Source organism: Ranitomeya variabilis, chromosome 5, assembly GCF_051348905.1.
Source record: "Ranitomeya variabilis isolate aRanVar5 chromosome 5, aRanVar5.hap1, whole genome shotgun sequence".
NCBI classification, from domain to species: Eukaryota; Metazoa; Chordata; class Amphibia; order Anura; family Dendrobatidae; genus Ranitomeya; species Ranitomeya variabilis.
In genome coordinates, this window is record NC_135236.1 from 336,095,167 (window position 1) to 336,121,946 (window position 26,780).

Sequence of the window (26,780 nt, forward strand, 5' to 3'; positions counted from 1 at the left end):
AGCCCGCATTAATTTTAAAATATTCCCTAATGTCCCCCCCATGTGTCCATCTAAGTCAATAAGGTGTAGCCAGAATGGATTCAGCCTCCACATGCACCCTCTAGCAGGTATAGCTCACACTCATGGGGAATGATCTGATATTTTTCTAGCCATATATGTTACCTCCCCAACAAGGCCCAACATCTGTGAATTGCCCAAGGCCAGATCTATTCTTGACAAAGAAGCGAAAGAGGACGAAAAACAGGAATGTTTGTACACCCCAGGATGAGAAATCCTCCATAAATCATGCAGGGCAGTTTTCCCTCATGACGGCCCCAAATGGTGTACAATTACCACCCGGCTTCAATGGCTCTCGTCACCCCCTATCCCATTGTGAGTCCGGAATGTTGTTAAAGTCCCCTATTATCAAAAACAGTCTCTCTATTATCTCCAGAATCCTGTGAAGCACCTTTCCTCAATATGGTGGTGGAATATAAATTGAAACCAGCCACATCAGACATCCATACAATTTGCAAAGTAAACATATGAATCTACCCGACTGATCCATAGCCGCTTTGTGATACATAAAAGGTATCCCAACAAAGATGAGAATGCTGACCCCTCTGGAATATGCTGAATATGTGGCATGATATCCCACCTGTACTCATCTCTTAGCCAGAAAATGCGTTTCTCTCCTTCACCATATGAGTCTCCTGCAGACAGATCACTGGCGGCTTGGCATCATTCAGAAATTTAAACAGCTTGCCGTTTCACACCAGACACCAAACCCCTGACATTCCAACTCACAATTCTCATTCTTCCAGACATTTTCCCTCCTCAGTACATATTGTCCCACATTCTTTCATCCAGTTGCAGCCAAAACCACAGTAACCATGGTGATGTACATTATACAAATATTTCCCCAGCCCCACCACCCTCCCCGCAAACAACAGAAAAACATCCCCAAATCCCCATCCCATCCTTCTATCCCCTCCTAACACGGAGGGGAGAGCGCACTTTATCCTGAACAGTCTGTTAACCCCGTCCAACGTTAACAGTCCCGCAACTTGTCCCAAACAATTGGGACTCTCCCATGACTTGTGGATTGCAGCCCATTTAAATTTCAAAAACTCAAATTTTCCCCAAAAAACAGGAAAAACTCGAGATCCAACAAGGGCCCGTCCCCAACCCATAAAAAAACCCACAAAAACCAGAGTGGAAAAAAGAGCCAATGGATCCCTCCAAAAAAGGGGCAATAAGAGAAACAAGAGCAAAGGAGAACCATTCTATCAACCCACTGAGTCCTTTAATTTCACTTGACGCAGATGATGCTTGTTGCTGTCCAGCCATCCGAGTGCCTCTTTATCCTCCGTGAAGAAGTGCACTTTCTCTTCAGTGACCACTCTCAATTTGGCCGGATATATCATCGAGTAAGTGACGCCTATCTCCCTCAGCCTCTTCTTGATGTGGACAAATATGGCTCTCTGCTTCTGCACCTCTATGGAGAAGTCCAGAAACACGGAAATCCCGGAGCCATTTATCTGCAAATACGGGTTCTCTCTGGCATGTCTGAGAATGGCGTCTCTGTCACGGTAGTGCAAGACCTTGACTAGGCACTTGTCTAGGAGGGCGCCCAGGGGGGAGGGGATGTGTAGGAACACGGTGTGCTCTTTCAATTGCATACATCCGGGACAGCTTGTCGGTTCCAATAGTGTTTAGTAGCCACTTTTCAAAGAACTCTGTCGGCACTGTGCCTTCCGTCTTTTCAGGCACCCCAATCAGCCTCACACTATTGCATCTGGACCTATTTTCAAGGTCATCCGTTTTCGCTTATATGGCAGAAATCGCAGCACTCATGCGTTTTGTAGCCTTATCCGCTTTGTAAATATAGTCCTCAGCACTGCTAATGCATTTTTCCACCTCTCCCATCCTTTCCTTAGTCACATGCATTGAATGTTGCAGTTTGGACATGGCTGCCTGCAGGACCCCCAACTGCGCAGCCACGTTGGTGATAGTGGTATGACTGAAGGACCACCTTAAACACATCCTTCAGAGTGGGCTCCTCAGGAGTCTGCAGTCCACTGATGCATATTGCAGTGCCCTTCATGATTCCCCCGATCTCCTCCTCCTGCACACCGGAATGGCTTCCACCATCGCTGTCATCTCCCTCCTCCTCCCCCAGCTCCTCCAAATCTCTGTGCCCCAGTGGCTTATCTTTAACCTTGCCTGTCACCGCTGGGCTCCGGGTCTCCTCTGTCCGTCGGGCAAAGCGTCGCAGCCTTGCTGCTGCGTCTGCTCCCCTGGAATCCTCCCCCCGCCATCAACGACTCCTCTGACAGCATTTCCTCCTGGCCGGCGCCATCTTGGGTATTTCTCTCCGGCTCCCCTGCCGCCTTCCTGGAGCTCCTCTTGCCGGTCATTGCCCCGCAGGCTCGCAGCTCCTCAAGCACCACACCAGTCTCAGGTTCCCCCGATAAATCCAGGTACCTGGCCCCGATTTTACAGGCTGCAATCCTGTATATAGCTAATACTGAGCCGGAGCTCCTGCCGCAGATGACCGCTCACATCGCGTTCAGGCCATGCCCCCCACAACGTTGCCCATTTCTTTAAGAATTTTCAAAACAACTTGAATAGCACATCTTGAACCCTAGTGTGCTTTGAAATCTTTACCTGGGAAATATCGTACAGTATAACTACCTTGTGTCTTGTGCTCAGTCTTGTCTAGGTGCATGACCTGTGAGGAAAATCAGTCTTCTACAACCTCACCTTTGTAGCAGAGTTTAGCTGTTCCTTACAGCACAGCTGTATGTTTCAGTTAATGAATGTGTTTCTACCTACATTTGAAAATATTGATAATTATCAATTGTTTGGTTTAATTGATTACTCATACATATTACTATCATCCTACACAAGCAGTTAGGCCATGTTCAGTATTTGGTCAGTGTTTTACATCAGTATTTCTAAGCCAAAATCAGGAGAGTAATACTCAGAGGAAAAGTTTAATAGAAACATGTGCACAAATTGTGCATTTTTCACCTACTTCTGGTTTTGGCTTACAAATACTGAAGGTGGGCTTACTTTGTGCAAATGTACATAGAAGAATAGATGCGGTTTTAAAGGCAAAGGGTGGTCACACCAAATATTTTTTTTATTTTTAGAATTCTCTTTTATACCCTCATTTTATTTTAATCAATTAACAAGATGCAAACTATTAACATGTCTACTTTTGAAAGCATTCTTATATTGCAGCATTTTTTTCTATGCCTGCCTACAACTTTTGCATAGTAATGTACATAGTCCCATACATACACACACACACTTCTGTGGTTATGGAAAACCTGGTATTCAGTTATAAAACAAATGTCGTTTTGCATATGTTTGTGTGAACAATAAAAGCTTTTGGACACGGTCTACACCTGTAAAAAGGTTAAACGACCACACTGTATGAAAAAAAAACAACATACATTTTATTTGACAACTGCAAGCACCTTAATTCACAATTGGTTACTGTTACAACACGGGGTATTTTCACATCTAATTATTGCAAAGGCTTGTGATTAAACCGCGATGGATAAGTTGAGAAAAGAAAAAGTGGCACCATAATTTGTAAAACCAGAAATAAATTTACATTCAATCCACAGACTTCTAAAAAAGGTTAAACAGATCTCTGTTTACATTCTAAAATCTGCATCACCTATGACATTTCTACTCTGTATTGTAAAGGGAACAATTGAACAATCTGAATATTGAAAGGGAAAATTCGTTGCTAGTAGTTCATTTATCCAAAATACAGTAACCAGTGCATTTCTTAAAAAAATAATGCTGAATTATATGTACAACTAAGCAATTGTGAAATGGGCTAGTTAATGTTCAGAATATTACACCAAATGATAGCTACTAAGCCCACTGTACAACTTAACGAAGCATAAAGTTGGTTTTAAAATCTTTTAAGTTATTTTGCATATATGCAAAAGTATAATAAAGGTTATAACTTGGACATCATACACATCATAACCCCAGTGGCAATTTCCATAGCTAAAGTACAACATTAATATGAACTATTAATACGAACTATTGTAGAGGTTTGCCACAAAAAAAAAAAAATAAAGAGAATCTGTTTCTTACCTAGATCCTAGACCCAAACTGTTGCACAAGATTTCATTTTAAATACCCCTCTACCTGTAAGAGTTCTTCAAATCTCCATTAGTTTGAACACCACTTAATTTAACATACTGCTGAAGTAGCATTACTAAAGTCAGACAATTCTTAATTTGCACATGTCTCCTCAACAAAAAGACATGCAATACATTTTTCACAAACATCTGGAATTTACTGTCTATCCCTACTGACAAAGGGGTAAAACAGCAGCACTGGTTGGAGGAGTATCTTTCATAGAAGGGTATCTTCTCTATATACTCCTGTTCTCTGTGCCATAGAAGCAGAAGGGGCAAGTTCATGGGACATACAATGCAAATGGTCTGTTGAGAGTGTGCACACTAATGTATTTTGCAAAAAGGAGGTAGCTGAAAGTATACATGGATAGGCTTGGCCTCATGAAATGTTGCTGCTGCAATTTTAAAACCTACAAAACATGAGTGTTATAATGTGCATACATTGATTTAACTGCAAAGAAATCAATTTCCCCTAAAGTGCCACTTGGGGTAATTGTTTTAAAAAAAAAGAAAAGTGGAGCAGCTTCATTAACCAAAACTCTGGAGATGTTTACACTCCTTCTAGAAAAACAGATTTTCATTACATGCAGAAAGCTAAAATTACGTTGAGGAGATTAGTCTATTTTGGAACTGTAATCCCCTTACCTGTAAGTAACCCTTTCATTGCTAGGATGGGCAGATAACAGAACGCGGCCCCTCTATCGCAATGCAAGGGTGTTAATGAAAATAAACATTTACAAAGTGAATGTACATACACTATAGTACAAGTATGATAATCCCTCGGTTAAGGTAAAAAGTTTACAGGGCCCTTGCATTAGGCCGGTTTTTCTTTTCAAAAGCTTGGATTTACCCAACATCTGCTAAAACTTATCTTCATAAATAGTTACAAAATCTGGTAGACACATGGAGAAAAATGTACTCCTTGTTCAAAATTTGGACATCCGAATGCCACTTAACATGAAAAACAAGACCAGATTTCATTTCTTTTCCTTAATTTTCTCTTTCTCCCTAGTCACCATCCCCAGAAAAAGTGGGTCAGTAAAGCTTACAGCTGAAGACATAGAGGCTAATTTTTCCAATGACCACAGCGCACACCAAGCAAAGGAAAACAAAACAGAAACAAGGTACAGTACTTCAAAAAGAAAGTCTGTGGCTAATGCCAGATCACTCATAATCCTTTTATAGATACTGTGAAAGTCAGCGGTTAGATCCAAATGAGCAGAGCACCTCTGAAGACCAAAATATTCTCTAAGAACTTAACCAGGGATGTCTCAGGCACTCGCCAGCTGATGCGCGTTTCTCTGGGACCATTTCCAACATAGGAGTGAGGAAATCTGTAAACTGCGCAGCATCTTCATGAGGCCACCCGTACTTTTCCACTAGAACATCAAAGAGACTCCAGGGCTTTAGTTTTGTGATGTGTCGAAGCTCTCCTAAATGGTTGAAAACATACTTTTTAGTAATTTAATACAGATGACGCATGATCTCAGCTTACAATTCATGAGAACAAAATCATTAAGGAAGCATTCAAGTACACATAATATTTTCACTAAGTCAAAGTACACATTCAAGTATAAATAACCCATCCTCGGGTTCTACATTCCCACCACCCCCTTCATTATGTGATGGGGCATAGCAACCCCTGGTCGTCAAATTCATGACGAGTGGCAGCATTCGCTGTACCACAAATCTTACTACAGTCCCCAAACTAGAGTAAGATTTACGGTGAGGAGCACACAATGGCACATGCCACTTTACAGACGCTCTTGATTTATTAAGGCCTCTTTTACACTTCCGTCTTTCTTTTTCCGTCACAATCCGTCATTTTGTGAAAAAAACAGATCCAGCAAATGGTGCTGCTGGATCCGTTTTTTTCTCATAGACTTGTATTAGTGACAGGTTGTGACGGATGACCACACGTTTCATCTGTCGTGCACTGGATCCGTCATAAAATTGCTGTCCGTCGGGCGGAGACAACACACAGAGGAACATTTTTTCTGTGCGTCGAAAAATCGCTCAGCGACGGATCCTGCGCTGTTCGTCGTTGGCTATAATGGAAGCCTATGGACGCAGGATCCATCGCTGACTGTGAAAAGCAGGAATCCAGCGACGGATGCAGCATGCACAGAAGATTCTCGCTTTTTACTATTGACGCTGCCTACGCAGCATCAATAGTAAAAAGATATAATGCTAAAAATAATTTAAAAAATTGTGATATTCCTACCTTCCGGCATCCCCCGCAGCCCCCCCCCCCCTCTCCCCCGGATGCTCGCAATGCTGCCAATTGCTCCGGTTCCCAGTGATGCATAGCGAAATGACCCCATGACGTAGCTATGTCATCACAGGTCATTGTCTCGCTACGCATCACTGGGAACGGAGCATCGGAAAGGCTGCAGGGGCTGCACGGGACGCCGTAAGGTAAAAATATCACAATTTTTTATTTTTTTTATCATGGGTTGTGTTGTTTATGCGTTTTCGCAGTAAAAAACTGCGGCGAAGACGCATACACAACGTGTGCACATAGCCTTCTAGGATGCACTGGAACCGTCAAAAAAACATCTCCAGTGCAATCTACAATCAGCACAAGATCCGTCTTTTCAACATTTTGACGGATTGTGACTGTAAAAAATGGAAGTGTGAGAGAGGCCTGAGAGGCGTCTCACTCCAGCACGCCTCCAGTTTTCACACCTATCTTATTTAATATTTGGGCCTCAATTAATCAACATTAGCCAAACCTTCAGCATTACTTGATAACCATCCACTACTTGCTTGGCCTTCCAACTCCATAGAAAAAAAAAAAAATAGGCATTTTCAATTTATACACCATTTTTTTTTCCTGAAGATAGCATTCCAACAGAATGATTGTCGGAGAAGAAAAGATGAACACTACAGGGAGTCATACCAAGAGTAAAAGATCATGAGACCATTCATGTGTGGGAAAGGCATGGTGCGGCACATATATCTGTATGACTCGTGCCCTAGACAAGCCATATTCGTCTGCATTTAGAATTCAAGGCAATTCCCTCCCCCTTATGAGGGAGGGAGTGGTTATTTAATAAGTATTTTGCACCTGCACTGCCTTAGCCTTTTACCATTGGGGCATGTTGCATCCCCGCAGTGCACTGGTTTTGCGACCAGGTATGGGCAAGTATGGCTACTTTTTTTCAGTGATTTTTTTGGGGGGATTTGATATTCTCACTCACAACATTGTCTAAGATCACTGAGAATAAAGAAGGTTATTTAAACATCCTCTAAGAGCAACTTCTCCCAACAATTCAGGAGTAATTTGCTAATGAACAATGCTTTGTGCAGTATAATGGATCATCATTTCACAAGGCAAAAGTGATGAATGGCTAGATGATCAAAATATTGAAATTTTGGGTCCATAGCCAGGAAACCTTCCACATTTCAATCCTATTAAAAACCTGTGGTTAATCCTCAAAAAAGCGGTGGACAAACAAAAATACACAGTTGTTGTAATACACTCCAAGCACAGATTTGGCAAGAATGGTCTGCCATCAGTCAGAATTTGGCCCAGAAGCAGATATCCAGCTGCCAGGGCAAATTGCAGAAGTCTTGGAAAATAGGGGTCAATACTGAAAATATTGAGTCTTTAGATGAACAGGAAAAAAAAGGAGTTTAAAAATGTTTAAAAATGCTTAGATTTCAATAATCATAGAAAAATCTGACTAACAAATCTTAAAACAATGAAACAACAAACTGTGAAAATCAACATTTGCATTAGTTTAAAAACTTTTGGTCAGGACTGTACAATTCTACAACACACAATAGTCACAGTATACCTTTGAGATAAAACTAAAGGTATGATACATTTCAGCATTGGCTTCATTTCTATATCATTCAAAAGTCGTTTCATTCTAGAAAAACTGAGGTTTACTGGTGATTTTAACAGAAGGCCTTTGTGATAAACGGTATTTAAAAGTACTAAGGTAAACCTTATGCTAGGTTGATATGGGTGTTGGAGCTTCCATTAACAGCCTTCTATGGGATTTCTTCAGGTAACATAATGAACGCCTTGATGGAAACCTGACAGACTCCATTAAAGTCAATGGGGTTTACTGAGCACCAATGGTGTTTTTCATGTTGCAGAACTGGCACTAAAATGCAAAAGGGGATGCGAACCTACCGTAAGTACCAAAATTGTGTTGTCCACCAAGTATGTACAACACAAATTGCAATTAACTAAGAGAAAATGGACAGTTAGAGATTCTCTTTAGATAACTCTAGTATCAATCTGTTAGAGATGCACTCTCTGGATCTAATATTTCAACATCAGTGGAGGAATTATAGCAAAATACCAGTCTTCTGTACCAGGGGTTTGTAGAGTTTGTACCAAGGTGAAACCTTATTCCCTATCTTGAGGATAGGGGATAATGTCCTAATCGCTAGCGTCCGACTGCTGGGACTCCCCCTGACCTTAAGAAAAGTGCTTCAATGAGTCCAAGCTGAATACAGTACAGGTTGGACATGTTCACCTCTGAACAGTTTATCCTGAATAGGAGCACAAGAAACAGTCCCCGTCCTTGGGGTGCCAGCAGTCAGATTCCCATTGATTAAGAAGGTTATCCCGTATCCTTTGAGGGGGAATGTTATTGCTGATGCATGATACATTTTATTTAAAAAATTACATAAGGTATTTTAATTAAAGGTCAAAGCCATTTACAATCTGACAACAATTTATAGTTCTATGATTTAATGGTGAGGGAATTTCAAGAAAAGTGGACAATGTGTAGATCACCAGTTGATTCAGGAGAGATTCTATTACGCACTGCTCTGTGGTGTAAAAACACAGTTACCTTTTTTGGTGAAAAAATCCTTGGAATATTTCCCCAACATACCAAATTTTCGAGGGACTTTTCCCAGCAGTTCAGTGATCAATGCTATGTGATCTGTATTTGAAAAACATTGCCAGCAAAACAGAAACATACAACTTATCAGTACATTTCATACATTGCAGGCCCGGCACAGACAGAATCAATCTGCAGGCTGTCATATATTTAGTGGAGTCAGGATAGAATGTCGCTGCAGCACTCGAGGAGCCCCTCATGATTTACTGCTAAGGCACATAGTCACCTTGTGCATTCATGAATTAATGACAACTAAATTGCTGATGTGAAAGTCTGTCATTGCAGGTTACTAACAGAATGAACCAAAGTAATCTAGCTTACAAAACTGGTACAGGTCAAAGAGAACAGCTGCTAGGATTTCATTCTGTCTGTATCACAGTGCCTTTTGTAAGGAAGAGGTACTACCTCTGCGATTGAAGAATTCCCGAGAATATTTTCCAGACAGAGCAAAGTGTCTTGGGATATTGCCTAGAAGCTCAATGATGTGTGCTATGTGGTCTATGAAGGAGAGAAAAAGAGGAGTGAAGGAGTGAGAAAAAAAAAAAAAAAAAAAAAGAACAGAATGAAATTGAAATAAGAAAAATAAAAGGAGGAGAATTCATTACAAAAGAAAAAGAAACCTTAAAACCAATTATATGGCACACCCATGCAGATCAGCGACACCATTAGTAGTACATATGACCAGTGTTCATGTTGTAGAATAAATCAACCAAGCAATAAAGCATGGGAATGAATAGGTTCACAGACAGAAAATAGAAAAGCCTTGCTATGCCAGTTAGGAAAAATTAGTCCTTTAGTATGTTCTGTAACCCTCAGCCATAATAATACCCCGTTTAGCAAAAGCATGAAGAAAATCTAATTAGTACAATGAGCGGAACTTCTATAGGCGTGATTTGCTTATGCTACATAACGGTCAGTGTTAGTCTTTTCACATCCCTACCCACTGCCTCACCACAAAGGATTGTATGATATGGGTCCAACTTGTGCTTTATTAGAATCTATATCCAATCATTTCTCCTCTTTACCATTTCTATTTAGAATGTTACTGAAATGGATCTAACTTTTATCACCAGAAACTTGGGCAAAGATATCTTCTGTCAACCTGCATTCGCAGTGTTTATCCAAATGCATAAAAGTTGCATAAATAAAACCAAAAATGTCATACATAAAACATATGTAAAAACTAAACGTACATATTATCAAACAGTGCTAAGCAAAAAGGCTTAGCCCTGGCATAGAGTCAGTGCCTGTACTTACAGCAGGATTTCTATCTGCTAGTCACAGGTAGTCCTGATGATGTCAGGACTATGTGGAGGTCATCCCATTATATAGGACTTCATTATTGTGTTTGGGCTCCTTTTACATAATAACTTAGAACAAACTTCTCTGGCAGTGTAATATTATAGGGGGGAAATGCATGTACACTACTCAGCTCTGAGGAATGTATTCTTTCCAAGCTACTGCATCTATTTGCAGGCGTGACCTCAAAAATCTTGCTCATGGCAACATAAACTCATCGATGTAGAGTTTTCCAACTCTAAAGGTAAGGAGATCTTAGTTCCTAGGCCCTAATGCAAGATCCTCTTTAGGTACATTGTGTCTTGACTAACTACTGAACCACTCTGTTACATTTTTTCACTAAGGTAAATAATTTGATTTAAAAAATTGCATTTTTTTTTTAGCAACTTTTCATGATGATCACTTCTAACCAGACCTCTTGGATAAGGACTTGCATGAAACCCATCCAATATTTGGCAATTTTTTCAACAGTAAGTTGCACACATGTTTTTTTGGCAGCGTCATTCATCTGATACCAGCTGTCTCCATCTAGCTCTTGCCTTAGAGGGGTTATCTGGGACTATTTTTAATTTTGCAATGTGCCTAAGACCTATCAGGCAGGTAGTTGCTACACATCTACCTGTTGTGCCCAGTGCAGATTTCTGCCAACACAGAGCGCTCCTACCAGCGATTCAGTGGCTTCTGCTGATGTCCTCTCGACAGAGCCACAGCTTCTCTTCCACTCTCCCTGTTGACAAGGCGTAACTGCAGACCTCATGCGGATTGACAGCCGGCACCCCAATGCCTCACTGCAGGGAAGCTAGTGTCATTCAGCATGTCATTGCCAGCCATGCTCCGTCAACACAGCAACCTGGAAGAAGAGGAGTTGCACTGTTGACATGGAGCAGCTGAATCGGTGACTGAAGTGGTCGGCGATCGCTGTGAGCCGGCACCGTGTAGAACAGGCAGGTAGTCAGCAACTACTTTTTAGGCTCATAATAAGATAAACAAAAAACCCTGAACAACCTTTTTAACCCCTTCACCCCCAAGGGTGGTTTGCACGTTAATGACCGGGCCAATTTTTACAATTCTGACCACTGTCCCTTTATGAGGCTATAACTCTGGAACGCTTTGACGGATCTTGGCGATTCTGACATTGTTTTCTCGTGACATATTGTACTTCATGTTAGTGGTAAAATTTATTCGATATAACTTGCGTTAATTTGTGAAAAAAATGGAAATTTGGCGAAAATTTTGAAAATTTTGCAATTTTCCAACTTTGAATTTTTATGCCCTTAAATCACAGACATATGTCACGCAAAATACTTAATAAGTAACATTTCCCACATGTCTACTTTACATCAGTACAATTTTGGAACCAAAATTTTTTTTTGTGACGGAGTTATAAGGGTTAAAAGTTGACCAGCAATTTCTCATTTTTACAACACCATTTTTTTTTAGGGACCACATCTCATTTGAAGTCATTTTGAGGGGTCTATATGATAGAAAATACCCAAGTGTGACACCATTCTAAAAACTGCACCCCTCAAGGTGCTCAAAACCACATTCAAGAAGTTTATTAACCCTTCAGGTGTTTCACAGGAATTTTTGGAATGTTTAAATAAAAATGAACATTTAACTTTTTTTCACACAAAATTTATTTCAGCTCCAATTTGTTTTATTTTACCAAGGGTAACAGGAGAAAATGGACCCCCAAAGTTGTTGTACAATTTGTCCTGAGTACGCTGATACCCCATATGTGGGGGTAAACCACTGTTTGGGCGTATGGCAGAGCTCGGAAGGAAAGGAGCGCCATTTGACTTTTCAATGCAAAATTGACTGGAATTGAGATGGGACGCCATGTTGCGTTTGGAGAGCCCCTGATGTGCCTAAACACTGAAACCCCCTACAAGTGACACCATTTTGGAAAGTAGACCCCCTAAGGAACTTATCTTGATGTGTGGTGAGCACTTTGACCCACCAAGTGCTTCACAGAAGTTTATAATGCAGAGCCGTAAAAATAAAAAATCATATTGTTTCACAAAAATGATCTTTTCGCCCCCAATTTTTTATTTTCCCAAGGGTAAGAGAAGAAATTGGACCCCAAAAAATGTTGTGCAATTTGTCCTGAGTACGATGATACCCCATATGTGGGTGTAAACCATTGTTTGGGCGCATGGCAGAGCTTGGAAGGGAAGGAGCGCCATTTGACTTTTCAATGCAAAATTGACTGGAATTGAGATGGGACGCCATGTTGCGTTTGGAGAGCCCCTGATGTGCCTAAACATTGAAACTCCCTACAAGTGACACCATTTTGGAAAGTAGACCCCCTAAGGAACTTATCTAGATGTGTGGTGAGCACTTTGACCCACCAAGTGCTTCACAGAAGTTTATAATGCAGAGCCGTAAAAATAAAAAATCATATTTTTTCACAAAAATGATCTTTTCGCCCCCAATTTTTTATTTTCCCAAGGGTAAGAGAAGAAATTGGACCCCAAAAAATGTTGGCCAATTTGTCCTGAGTACGATGATACCCCATATGTGGGTGTAAACCATTGTTTGGGCGCATGGCAGAGCTTGGAAGGGAAGGAGCGCCATTTGACTTTTCAATGCAAAATTGACTGGAATTGAGATGGGACGCCATGTTGCGTTTGGAGAGCCCCTGATGTGCCTAAACATTGAAACTCCCTACAAGTGACACCATTTTGGAAAGTAGACCCCCTAAGGAACTTATCTAGATGTGTGGTGAGCACTTTGACCCACCAAGTGCTTCACAGAAGTTTATAATGCAGAGCCGTAAAAATAAAAAATCATATTTTTTCACAAAAATGATCTTTTCGCCCCCAATTTTTTATTTTCCCAAGGGTAAGAGAAGAAATTGGACCCCAAAAAATGTTGGCCAATTTGTCCTGAGTACGATGATACCCCATATGTGGGTGTAAACCATTGTTTGGGCGCATGGCAGAGCTTGGAAGGGAAGGAGCGCCATTTGACTTTTCAATGCAAAATTGACTGGAATTGAGATGGGACGCCATGTTGCGTTTGGAGAGCCCCTGATGTGCCTAAACATTGAAACTCCCTACAAGTGACACCATTTTGGAAAGTAGACCCCCTAAGGATCTTATCTAGATGTGTTTTGAGAGCTTTGAACCCCCAAGTGTTTCACTACAGATTATAACGCAGAGCCGTGAAAATAATTTTTATTTTTTTTCTCAAAAATGATTTTTTAGCACCCAGCTTTGTATTTTTACAAGGGTAACAGAATAAATTGGACCCCAAAATTTGTTTTCCAATTTGTCCTGAGTACGCTGATACCCCATATGTGGGGGGGAACCACTGTTTGGGCGCATGACAGAGCTCGGAAGGGAAGGAGCGCCATTTGGAATGCAGACTTAAATGGATTGGTCAGCAGCCGTCACGTTGCATTTGCAGAGCCCCTGATGTACCCAAACAGTACAAACCCCCCACAAGTGACCCCATATTGGAAACTAGACCTCCCAAGGAACTTATCTAGATGTGTTTTGAGAACTTTGAACCCCCAAGTGTTTCACTAAAGTTTATAGCGCAAAGCCGTGAAAATAAAAATTCTTTTTTTTTTTCACAAAAATGATTTTTTAGCCCCCAGTTTTGTATTTTTACAAGGGTAACAGGATAAATTAGACCCCAAAAGTTGTTGTCCAATTTGTCCTGAGTACGCTGATACCCCATATGTGGGGGGGAACCACTGTTTGGGTGCATGACAGAGCTCGGAAGGGAAGGAGCGCCATTTGGAATGCAGCCTTAAATGGATTGGTCTGCAGGCGTCACGTTGCATTTGCAGAGCCCCTGATGTACCCAAACAGTACAAACCCCCCACAAGTGACCCCATATTGGAAACTAGACCTCCCAAGGAACTTATCTAGATGTGTTGTGAGAACTTTGAACCCCCAAGTGTTTCACTACAGTTTATAACGCAGAGCCGTGAAAATAAAACATCTTTTTTTTCCCACAAAAATGATTTTTAGCCCCCCAAATTTTTATTTTCCTAAGGATAACAAGAGAACTTGGACCCCAGAAGTTGTTGTTCAATTTGTCCCGAGTACGCTGATAACACATATGTTGGGGTAAACCCCTTTTTGGGCGCACGGGAGAGCTCGGAAGGGAAGGAGCACTGTTTTACTTTTTCAACGCAGAATTGGCTGGAATTGAGATTGGACGCCATGTCGCGCTTGGAGAGCCCCTGATGTGCCTGGACAGTGGAAACTCCCCAATTCTACCTGAAACCCTAACCCAAACACACCCCTAACCCTAATCCCAACGGTAACCCTAACCACACCCCTAGCCCTGACACACCCATAATTCTAATCCCAACCCTAATCCAAACGTAAATGTAATCCAAACCCTAACCCTAACTTTACCTCCAACCCTAGCCCTAACCCTAACCCTACCCCTCACCCTAACCCTAAACGTGACTGAAATACGTGTCACTAAAATACGTGTCACTAAAATACGTGGCACTGAAATACGTGGCACTGAAATACGTGGCACTGAAATACGTGGCACTGAAATACGTGATACGTGGCACTTAAATACGTGGCACTGAAACACGTGGCACTGAAATACGTGATACGTGGCACTGAAATACGTGGCACTGAAATACGTGGCACTGAAATACGTGGCACTGAAATACGTGGCACTGAAATACGTGGCACTGAAATACGTGGCACTGAAATATGTGATACGTGGCACTTAAATACGTGGCACTGAAACACGTGGCACTGAAACACGTGGCACTGAAACACGTGGCACTGAAATACGTGGCCCTGAAATACGTGGCACTGAAATACGTGGCACTGAAATATGTGGCACTGAAATACGTGGCACTGAAATACGTGGCACTGAAATATGTGGCACTGAAATACGTGGCACTGAAATACGTGGCACTGAAACACGTGGCACTGAAATACGTGATACGTGGCACTGAAATATGTGGCACTGAAATACGTGGCACTTAAATACGTGGCACTGAAATATGTGATACGTGGCACTGAAATACGTGGCACTGAAATACGTGGCACTGAAATACGTGGCACTGAAATACGTGGCACTTAAATATGTGGCACTGAAATATGTGATACGTGGCACTGAAACACGTGGCACTGAAACACGTGGCACTGAAACACGTGGCACTGAAATACGTGGCACTGAAATACGTGGCACTGAAATACGTGGCACTGAAATACGTGGCACTGAAATACGTGGTACTAAAATATGTGGCACTGAAATACGTGATACGTGGCACTGAAATACGTGGCACTGAAACACGTGGCACTGAAATACGTGATACGTGGCACAGAAATACGTGGCACTGAAATACGTGGCACTGAAATACGTGGCACTGAAATACGTGGCACTATGACTGTCAGAAAATGTTCATTAAACGGTTAGGGGTGAGGTTAGGGGTAGAGTTAGGGTTAGGGTTTGGATCCCTTTATCACCTTGATGGTGGTGGGTGGCTTTTCAGTGTGTTTTCTGTTTTTTTTCGATAAAAATGCATGCGTTTTTAACGCAAACAAACGCATGTGCTTAAAAACGCAAGAAAATACTGCAGGTTGTATTTCTGAAAATGAACGCATGCAGAAAAAAACCGCATGCGTTTGAAAACGCGACCAAACGCGTACAAAAAAACCGCATGCGTTTTCAATGTCAAATATAGGGAAAAAACGCATGCGTTTTTTTGTGCAAAAAACGCTGCAGACAAAAACGCAAGTGTGAAACCAGCGACGCTTTTTATAGCAAAAAAGTTTTTGCGTCTCCACATTTTGAGACCTATAATTTTTCCACATTTTGCTCCACAGAGTCATGTGAGGTCTTGTTTTTTTGCGGGACGAGTTGACGTTTTTATTGGTAACATTTTCGGACACGTGACCATTTTTGATCGCTTTTTATTCCGATTTTTGTGAGGCAGAATGACCAAAAACCTGCTATTCATGAATTTCTTTTGGGAGAGGCGTTTATACCGTTCCGCGTTTGGTAAAATTGATAAAGCAGTTTTATTCGTCGGGTCAGTACGATTACAGCGATATCTCATTTATATCATTTTTTTATGTTTTGGCGCTTTTATACGATAAAAACTAAAATATAGAAAAAATAATTATTTTGGTATCGCTTTATTCTCAGGACTATAACTTTTTTATTTTTTTGCTGATGATGCTGTATGGCGGCTTTTTTTTTGCGGGACAAGATGACGTTTTCAGCGGTACCATGGTTATTTATATGCGTCTTTTTGATCGTGTGTTATTCCACTTTTTGTTCGGCGGTATGGTAATAAAGCGTTGTTTTTTGCCTCGTTTTTTTTTTTTTTTTCTTACGGTGTTTACTGAAGGGGTTAACTAGTGGGGCAGTTTTATAGGTTGGGTCGTTACGGACGCGGCGATACTAAATATGTGCACTTTTATTGTTTTGTTTTTTTTATTTAGATAAAGAAATGTATTTATGGGAATAATATATTTTTTTTATTATTATTTATTTAGGAATTTTTTTTTTTTTTTTTTTTTTTTTTTACACATGTGGAAAATTTTTTTTTTAACTATTTTACTTTGTCCCAGGGGGGGACATCACAGATCATTGATCTGGCAGTGTGCACAGCACTCTGCCAGATCGACGATCTGCTGTGCAGGGCTGCAGGCTTTCCAAGTGTCTGCTCTGAGCAGACACTCGGTAAGCCACCTCCCTCCCTGCAGGACCCGGATGCCGCGGCCATCTTGGATCCGGGACCTGCGGCGAGGAGGGAGGTAGGAGACCCTCAGAGCAACGCGATCACATCGCGTTGCTCCGGGGGTCTCAGGGAAGCCCGCAGGGAGCCCCCTCCCTGCGCGATGCTTCCCTATACCGCCGGTACACTGCGATCATGTTTGATCGCGGTGTGCCGGGGGTTAATGTGCCGGGGGCGGTCCGTGACCACTCCTGGCACATAGTGCCGGATGTCAGCTGCGATATGCAGCTGACACCCGGCCGCGATCGGCCGCGCTCCCCCCGTGAGCGCCGCTGATCGATGATGACGTACTATCCCGTCGGCGGTCATACGGGCCCACCCCACCTCGACGGGATAGTACGTCAAATGTCGGGAAGGGGTTAAACAAATAATTTGCTTTATGCAGATTGACAGAGTGAATCCTAAAGCAACTGATTGCTTACTTGCAATTAAAGAAGGGCAAATCACACCTAAAATTATCTAAGTTAAAGATTAGCTAACCGTTAAATAATATTTTTTTTCCTTTAACTACATACTACTGCAACTCAAGCAAAACTTTTCAAACCGATGCATGTCTTACACCAGGATTTAATGTCGTCTGAGTGACACTATGAAATAAATGAGCTTCCTGAACAATTTCCATCCACTTCACTCTTGATCATGAGAAGAAATAAAGTCATTTAAACAATCACATGGAAACATGCATAACATGTGGCTTCTCTTCCTTCATCCACTGGGTCTGAGAACACCAAGTGTCCTGTGAATTCTGGCTTCATTATTTAATCGACTATGTAAATAAGAAAATGCTGGCCCAGTCATATGGAAGGTGCATCAGTACAACACTGGCACATAAGCCAACATTTCAACTATGGCAGCATTTTTAATGTAAATGTAGGACATGTCACATTTATAGGGGCGGAGATATGTGTGTATGTATGATTAATAATGTCGTATTATTCAGTGTTGAACTTTTCATTAATTTATATAGGGAGGAAATAATTTAAAAATAATTGATAAAAGTTAATGACCCTTTTATATCAGTTCAAAGCTAGTGGAGGTTTTATGTTGCAGATTTTGCAATGCGTTACATGCGGTGCAGAGGTAAAGTCCGCCACAATTCTGTAATGTACTAGAAATGCTGAGGACGTATGTATCATGCCCAATATCTGGCCAGATTTATTCTGATAAATGTTAATAAGTATAGATAGCTCAAGAGGTGTATGTACAGTAGAACAAGGACCCATCAGAGGGAGGTCACCTTGCCATGGTTGATGGGCATACATGAACTGGCAAATTTATGAGCTAAGAACCTTCATTTTTGTAAGCACATCTTACTGAGTAATAACAGATTGGATTCAATGTTTTCAGTGTTTGTCATCATTTTGCTGAGCATTTGGACCTTAATATTGAGACACAAGCACTGCGTCTGATCAAGGCCAAGCAAGTTGGACTTTTGCATTGCTGTTTTTGTATAATTTAATCAGGGTAATGAAAATTATAGTCTGATGACCTTTATAGTGTTTATTAACTTGTCATCGAATTTATGTTTAGGTTGTAATAAAATATCTTTGGTTGTATTTAGAGATTACTGAGAAGAGAAAAGAGGCTTTGTGATTTCTATGATGTGCAGCAGAAGTTAATAAGCATTGTATTTCTGACTGAAGACTTGTGTCCATCACCAAGAAAAAGAGATCTATATAAGAGGTTCAGCTAAATGAGTACAGTACGCACCTTCATCTCGAGAGTAGTCCTCCCCGGAATGTGGTTCAAATAAATAGTCTCCAGTTGCTAGTTCAAATGCCTACATAAAGAAACAGCCAAAAAGTCATGTGACAAAAATAAAAGCCAAATGTATGAAGCAGATTTTTTTATGATACAAATATAAATCCAATACTGCTGTGTAACCAGTGTGAACAAAGCCTAATAAAAAATTGGTCTTTGTTGTCCACTGTAACCAGGCAGCGCAGGTTTCATTTTTTCTGTTGCAAAGATTTCAGTAATTTCCCATCTATGTTCCTATAATTAAAAAGGGGCTTTCTGTAAAAAAAAACAAAAAAAACAAAACAAAACACACAACAGCAAAGAAACTTTAAAAAATTGTGAAGCAACATGTACACACCATGCTAAAACAGCCTGCACAATGACGGGTTGTATGAGGATGGGTAGAAAGGACAAGAAACGAGGCCAGGTCTCTGGCTACCAGGATCAAAAAAACAGACTAATTATTTACCATATTTTTCAGACTATAAGACACTCCCAGGTTTATTAAACAAGAGAAAATATGAAGAAAATGTAATGCTAATTAAAACTACCCTAGTGACGCAAAAGTTGTGGAGATGTAAATATCACGAACATTGGTGGTCTAGATCTGTGCTTGTTTCTTGGTTCTCTAGGGTAGAAGGAGGAGGTAATGTTTTCTTTTAAAGCGGTAACAGAAGTGAGGATTCATACCTGTTGGTCTAGGGGTACAATATATTAGGGGGGCAGGGGGTGAACCAAAAAGTAGAGTTATATATTGTCCATAACAGTTACATAATAAAGTCTCAATACAAAACTACCCAAGAAAACACGTACCGTATATTTCTTGTAGAATCAAGCATCTGCTTGGTGGCTTACATGCCACTTCAAATCCTTAGACACAATTTTATACACAATTGAGCAAGCTGTACACTTTAGCCGAAGCTACTCACCCCAAGCACCACACTATCAAGGATGTCTATTGCAGATTTTATATCAAGCAGTGCTGAGCTACACTCATTTACTATGCCCGTCATGACCACACACACAAATCTGGCCAAACAAAGATTGCATCACAAGTGTAATGTACTGTATGTAGTGCACAGAGAACCGCTACTGTCTCCAAGACTAAGGCTCTCCTGCAAAATTGTAATTAACTTGTTGGCTACATGTGTAATAAATGTATTTTCTTCTAGCTGAGTCTCTACTTCTCAACACTTATCACACAGATCTGTATCGGCAGAGAGCGAGAACTATTCAACCCATCCACCCAATGTGATAAAAACTCCCATCACAAAATTCTAACTACAGCCCATCCTAGTCACGTGTCAGCAAAAGTTACCATCTGAAGACACAGCTCAAGACCTGTGTCACAGCTGTCAGAGGGGCAGTATTGCGCCCAACATCAATGCCTTTCTTAAGAAAACGGATGATCTAGAAAATAGATTCTGTAGACATAATCTACGCATTGTAAGAGTCCCTGAGAGAGCTGAGGCCAAAAATTAGGCAGAATTTCTGCAAACATGGCTCACTGCAGGCAATAGAGAAGGGACATAAAGTGCCTTTCAGACCCCCGCAACTAGGGGCCCCGCCATGGCCAATGTTGCTGAAACTACTGCACTATAAAAGACAGAGACATAATTCTGTTCAAAGCACAGGACTGTCCGAAACGGTCTATTGAAAAGACAAGGGTTTCCATCTTTCCTGATGACTTCTCTGCGAAAGTGTAGAAACACAGAGCCGAATTTCTGCATGTCAAGAAAAGGCTGCACAATTTGCAAATTCCTTACCCTATGATGTATCCTGCATATTTAAGGGTCACAGCCATTGGAAAAGTGCTCATTCACTCGCCTCGAGAGACAGCACAGTGGCTCGACATTAATGAAGCCAAACTAAGAGCGGATAATTTCTGACTACCTTAAAGGGAACCTGTCACCTCAAATTGTTGGGATATTTAAATGAGTTTTTACCGGTCCGATGGGCAGCGTTTCATCTTCATTTCTCCACCCTGTCCGTCCCTGTTGTCCACAATATGTTAGTGAATTAGTATGTGTGCGCCATAGTTGGCACGTGGCAATGCAATCTTCGGACGCGCACGCGCAGAATGCTTTGCCCAACTGCAGGCAAAGCCGAAAAGCATTACTGCGCATGCGCCAGTGCACTATGTCCTGGAAGTGTTTCGCTATGTTGCGGGACAGTGTGCGAGCGCATGCGCAGTAATGCTTTTCGGCTTTGCCCGCAGTTGGGCAAAGCATACTGCACGTGCGTGACAGAAGATTGCATTGCGCACGCGCCAACTATGGCGCACACATACTCTAATTCACTAACATACTGAGGACAACAGGGACGGACGGGGTGGAGAAATGAAACGCCGGAAGATGAAACGCGCCCATCGGACCGGTAAAAACTCATTTAAACATCCCGCCAATTTGAGGTGACAGGTTCCCTTTAACTACAGTATAAGTTAATCTAGTATGGAGGTTTATTTTTATTTTCTCACAATTTATTAAGGATTGCGGGACTTTCTGAAGTTATTCCGATCTTTACTTTTGGTAGATCAAAAATTCTGATTTAAACTGAAAATAGCCCTTTAACTCATGCTTTGGATTTATGGTATATTTGCTCCTATTTTCTCCTCCAGAGAGAAATGTCCACTCTTTTTTTGGGCCATCTTTGTATGTTTTGGTTTATGTTTGTTTTACTCTACAGAGGGGTACCATGTATGTAAAAAGGGAAAGATATGGTTTAGTTCCAGGTGGTCTTATAATACTCATGATCTCCTGCTTCCATATGGCTAAATTTGTGAATATAATAGCATGAATGTGAGGGGTATGGGGGAGGTGTGCAATATATATTCATGGGTATATCAGTATCAACCAGCTATTGTGTGCCTGTCAGAAACTCATTTGATTCATGAGACAAAGCAAACTATTAATAGAGCTTGGGTGGGTCACGGTTTTCAATCCATATATTCTTCTCATGCTAGAGGAGTCAGGGTTCTGGTCCACAAATTAATCCTGGTCCACAAATTAATCCCGTTCCAGTGTTTTAAATCTGTCATTGATGAGGAGGGTTGCTATACTTGCTTATTATGCTCTATATACAGGGTTAAATTACCGTAATTTTAGTGGATATCTATATACCTCCTCCATATAAGGGTACACTTCTTAAAAAAATACTAAGTTTTGTACTGAATTCTCCAATAACCCCAGTTAGTTAATAGGTGACTTCAACAATCATCTTAATCCACATTTGGACAGATTCCAAAAAGGCAGTATACCCGTTTCTTCTTTCCTTACAGTTCTGTCTATATAACCAGGGCTGCGGAGTCGTGAAGTCGGAGCCCATTTTGGTGGAGTCGGAGTCGATGTCATAGAAATTGTGGAGTTGGAGGTGGAGTCGGAGGTTTGGTTTACTGACTCCACAGCCATGGCATGGCTGTGAAGTCGGAGTCATGGAGTCGGAGCCCATTTTGGTGGAGTCGGAGTCATGGAAATTGAGGAGTCTAAGTTCAAAGTAGCGTATTTTGATTTTTGGTGCCAGAGGAATCCCATGAGTAGACTATATTATTGATACTTGTTGTCATATCACTCTTGTCAAGGATTGATATGAAAACTGTAACTGAATCTCTGATCCCTCTAATCCATGATATTGAATATCTGATCATTCTCCTATACAAAAACAACAGAGTGGGTGAATTGGAGGTGCGAACCAGATGTCCTTGGCGATTAAACCTTGATGGTTCACGTTGATAAATGATTCCATGAAACAGGTTTAGAACAATTCTTCGGAATAAATGAGGGTTCGGCGTCCGTAGCAACAATTTGGTACACAATGAAGGCTTATGCTAGAGGAATTTTTATAAGGGACATTTCCAGACACAAATCTAAAACTAGTGAATTCACCTAGTGGTTCCAATGCAGCGTTCAACAAGCTGAATGTCAAAGCAACTTTTAATTTGTAGACCTCAAGCTAAAACAATGACCAACGGCCTTTTTCCTTTTTTATGAACCGATTGTGTTGGGAAAAAGCATACAACAGGGATGTCTTCGATTCCCCTTCCTTTTCATGCTAGCTATTGAACCTTTGTCCTGCCTTTTGCATGCCAGCCCAGATATACACTGTGCAGAATTATTAGGCAAGTTGCATTTTAGAGGATTATTTTTATTATTGATCAACAACTATGTTCTCAATCAACCCAAAAGACTCACAAATATCAAAGCTTAATATTTTTGGAAGTTGGAGTGGTTTTTTTTTTTAGATTTGGCTATCTTAGGAGGATATCTGTTTGTGCAGGTAACTATTACTGTGCAGAATTATTAGGCAACTTAATAAAAAACAAATATATTCCCATCTCACTTGTTTATTTTCACCAAGTAAACCAATATAACTGCACAAAATTTAGAAATAAACATTTCTGACATGCAAAAACAAAACCCCCCAAAATTAGTGACCAATATAGCCACCTTTCTTTAAGACACTCAACAGCCTTCCATCCATAGATTCTGTCAGTTGCTTGATCTGTTTACAATCAACATTGCGTGCAGCAGCCACCACAGCCTCCCAGACACTGTTCCGAGAGGTGGACTGTTTTCCCTCCCTGTAGATCTCACATTTTATGAGGGACCACAGGTTCTCTATGGGGTTCAAATCAGGTGAACAAGGGGGCCATGTCATTATGTTTTCTTCTTTGAGACCTTCACTGGCCAGCCACACTGTGTAGTAGTTTTAGGCATGTGATGGAGCATTGTCCTGCATGAAAATCATGTTTTTCTTGAACGATACCGACTTCTTCCTGTACCACTGCTTGAAGAAGTTGTCTTCCAGAAACTGGCGGTAGGTCTGGGAGTTGAGCTTCACTCCATCCTCAACCCAAAAAGGTCCCACAAGTTAATCTTTGATGATACCAGCCCATACCAATACCCCACCGCCACCTTGCTGGTGTCTGAGTCGGAGTGGAGCTCTCTGCCCTTTACTGATCCAGTCTCTGGCCCATCAAGAGTCACTCTCATTTCATCAGTTCATAAAACCTTTGAAAAGTCAGTCTTAAGATATTTCTTGGCCCAGTCTTGCTGTTTTATCTTATGTTTCTTGTTCAAAGGTGGTTGTTTTTCAGCCTTCCTTACCTTGGCCATATCCCTGAGTATTGCACACCTTGTGCTTTTTGTTACTCCAGTAACGTTGCAGCTCTCAAACATGGCAAAACTGGTGGCAAATGGCATCTTGACGCTTGATTTTCCTGAATTCATGAGCAGTTATTTTGCGCCTTTTTTGCCCAACACGCATGAAACGCTTGATTGTTCGGTGATCACGCTTCAAAAGTTTGGCAATTTCAAGACTGCTGCATCCCTCTGCAAGACATCTCACAATTTTGGACTTTTCAGATCCCGTCAAATCTCTCTACTGACCCATTTTGCCAAAGGAAAGGAAGTTGCCAAATAATTAAGCACACCTTATATAGGGTTTTGATGTCATCACAGAACACCCCTCCTCATTACAGACATGCATATCACCCGATTTACTTAATTGGTAGTTGGCTCTCAAGCCTGAACAGCTTGGAGTAGGACAACATGTATAAAAAGTATCATGTGATCAAAATACAACTTGCCTAATAATTCTGCACACAGTGTAGTAGGTTTTAAGTATGATAATCTGGACAAACGGGTATCTCTATATGCTGATGATTTGTACCTTTATATTGGAGACATCCAGAGGTCCATTGACCCTATCATGAGTATTATCGAGGAGTTTAGAAAATGGTCAGATCTCTCTATTAATTAGGACAAGTCATCCCTATTGTCAATTGATCCTCTCCCAAGCACTATCTCATTGGTTCACACCCAAATCCAAATTATTGAGAAATTCAAGTACCGTAACTTGGAGAAATTATTACAAAAAGCCCTCAGGAATACATTTCCCTAAACTTATCTCCTTTACTGGAAAGATTTAAACTGAAAATAGATGCATGGTTTAGACTTCCATTATCAGCAGTGGGTAGAGAGACTACCAAAAATTATCTTAATGCCCCAACTTTTATGCAAACTGCATAATGCCCCTATCTGGGTCCCTGCATTTTATTTAAAAGAAATTCAGTTTGTTTCACTCCCTTATAGGAGAAAAAAACGACAAGAATAAAACTTGAACACTTACGAAGAGACAAGGAATCAGGCAGTTGGCAATTCCTAATGGTACTAATATATGTTTTGGTAGCTCAACTGCTGCACTTTAGTGGGTGGGATCATAATGAGAATTCCAATAAAAATAACGCTATGTGCCCACGTTGCAGAAATGCTGTGGAAATGTTCGCAGCATTTCCGTAACTCCCTGCCGCGGGTAAAACGCATGAGGAATTCGCATGCGGTTTCCCGCAAAACACAAGCATTTTGCAAGCGTTTTTAGCTTGCAGAATGCTTGCGCTTTTCCTGGCGATTTGAAGCATCGCTTGGAAAAGTGATTCACAGGTTGGTCACACTTGTCAAGCATAGTGCTGTGTGACCAACTTTTTGCCTATGCAGCACCAAAAGTAAAAGATAGAATGTTAAAAATTATTTAAAAAAAATAAAAAATATGGTTATTCTCACCTTCCGAAGGCCCCCGATCTCCTCAGCGGCGCTCCCAAGTACGTTCCATTCCCAGGGATGCATTGCGCGAAGGACCTTTGCAACGTCAAGGTCGCATGACCGCGACGTCATCTCAGGTGATTCACGCAATACATCCCTGGGAACGGAAACCGCCGCGTGCACCACTGAGAGGTGGAAGGACTCCGGGGGCCATCAGAAGGTAAATATATCCCTATTTTTTATTTCAATTCTTTTTTTTTACAGGGATATGGTACCCATGGCCTGGAGGAGAGTCTCCTCTACTCCAGACTGGGTACCATCCACACATGAAGCGCACACTTTACGCATGGTGGGCATAGCCACATGAGTAAAGTGAGCGTTTCAATGCAATCCTATGGCAGCGGAATCGCCGCGATTCCGCAAAAATAATGAACATGCTGCGGATTTTACCGCTATACAATTCCGCAGCCGGAAAATCTGCAGCATGGGCACAGCAACTGCGGAATCCCATAGGATTGCATGGGAATGAGGTTTTAAGCGTTTCCGCTGCGGCAAAAAAGGCGGCGGACACTCATAAAAACCGCAATGTGGGCACACAGCCTAAGAAGTTAATTACATCAGGAACACCATGGAAAACCCCTATACACATCATTGAACTAAGTAATCTTATATGCAAGAAATCAATATAGCAAACTCTTGCATTACTTTATAAGGTTTGGGATAATGGTAAACATATAATGGGTATGGGTGATTGCACTGCATTTACTCCCATCTGGTTTACTGACGGAGCCAATTTGCAGCTTAATGACCAAGCCGATATTTACAATTCTGACCACTGTCACTTTATGAGGTTATAACTCTGGAACGCTTTAACGGATCCCGCTGATTCTGAGACTGTTTTTTCGTGACATATTGTACTTCATGTCAGTGGTAAAATTTCTTCTATATTACTTGTGTTTATTTATGAAAAAACGGAAATATGGTGAACATTTTTTAAATTTTGCAATTTTCAAACTTTTAATTTTTTATGCCCTTAAATCAGAGAGATATGTCACACAAAATAGTTAATAAATAACATTTCCCACATGTTTACTTTACATCAGCACAATTTTGGAAACAACATTTTTTTTTTGCTTAGGAAGTTATAAGTTGACCAGCGTTTTTCCAACATAATTTACCAAACCATTTTTTTGACACCATTCTAAAAACTGCACCCCTCAAAGTGCTCAAAACCACATTTAAGAAGTTTATTAACCCTTTACGTGCTTCACAGGAACTGAAGCAATGTGGAAGGGAAAAATTTACCTTTAACTTTATTTTTTACAAACATTTTACATCAGAACCAAATTTCTTTATTTTCACTAGTGTAAAAAAAGAAAATGAACAAAATCGGTTGTGCAATTTCTCCTGAATACGCCGATACCCCATATGTGGGGGTAAACCACTGTTTAGG

General features: G+C 41.1%; 1 protein-coding gene across 7 annotated transcripts in view; it reads right to left on the bottom strand.

Annotated features, from left to right (window-relative positions):
• Positions 1–3,424: 3,424 nt before the first annotated feature.
• SRPK2 (SRSF protein kinase 2) overlaps positions 3,425–26,780 on the bottom strand; it is a 181,447-nt gene continuing 158,091 nt past the window's right edge. For 5 of the 7 annotated variants that reach the window (XM_077264746.1, XM_077264749.1, XM_077264752.1 and 2 more), the window contains 3 exons: positions 18,762–18,831; positions 9,425–9,517; positions 3,425–5,584 (listed from right to left, as the gene is read on the bottom strand). In XM_077264746.1, coding sequence (XP_077120861.1) covers positions 5,400–5,584; positions 9,425–9,517; positions 18,762–18,831 — 348 coding nt within the window. In that variant the 3' untranslated portion in view covers positions 3,425–5,399. Of the gene's footprint in view, positions 5,585–8,968; positions 9,062–9,424; positions 9,518–18,761; positions 18,832–26,780 lie in introns of all 7 variants that reach the window. The other 2 variants (XM_077264748.1, XM_077264750.1) reach the window with 1 other exon arrangement.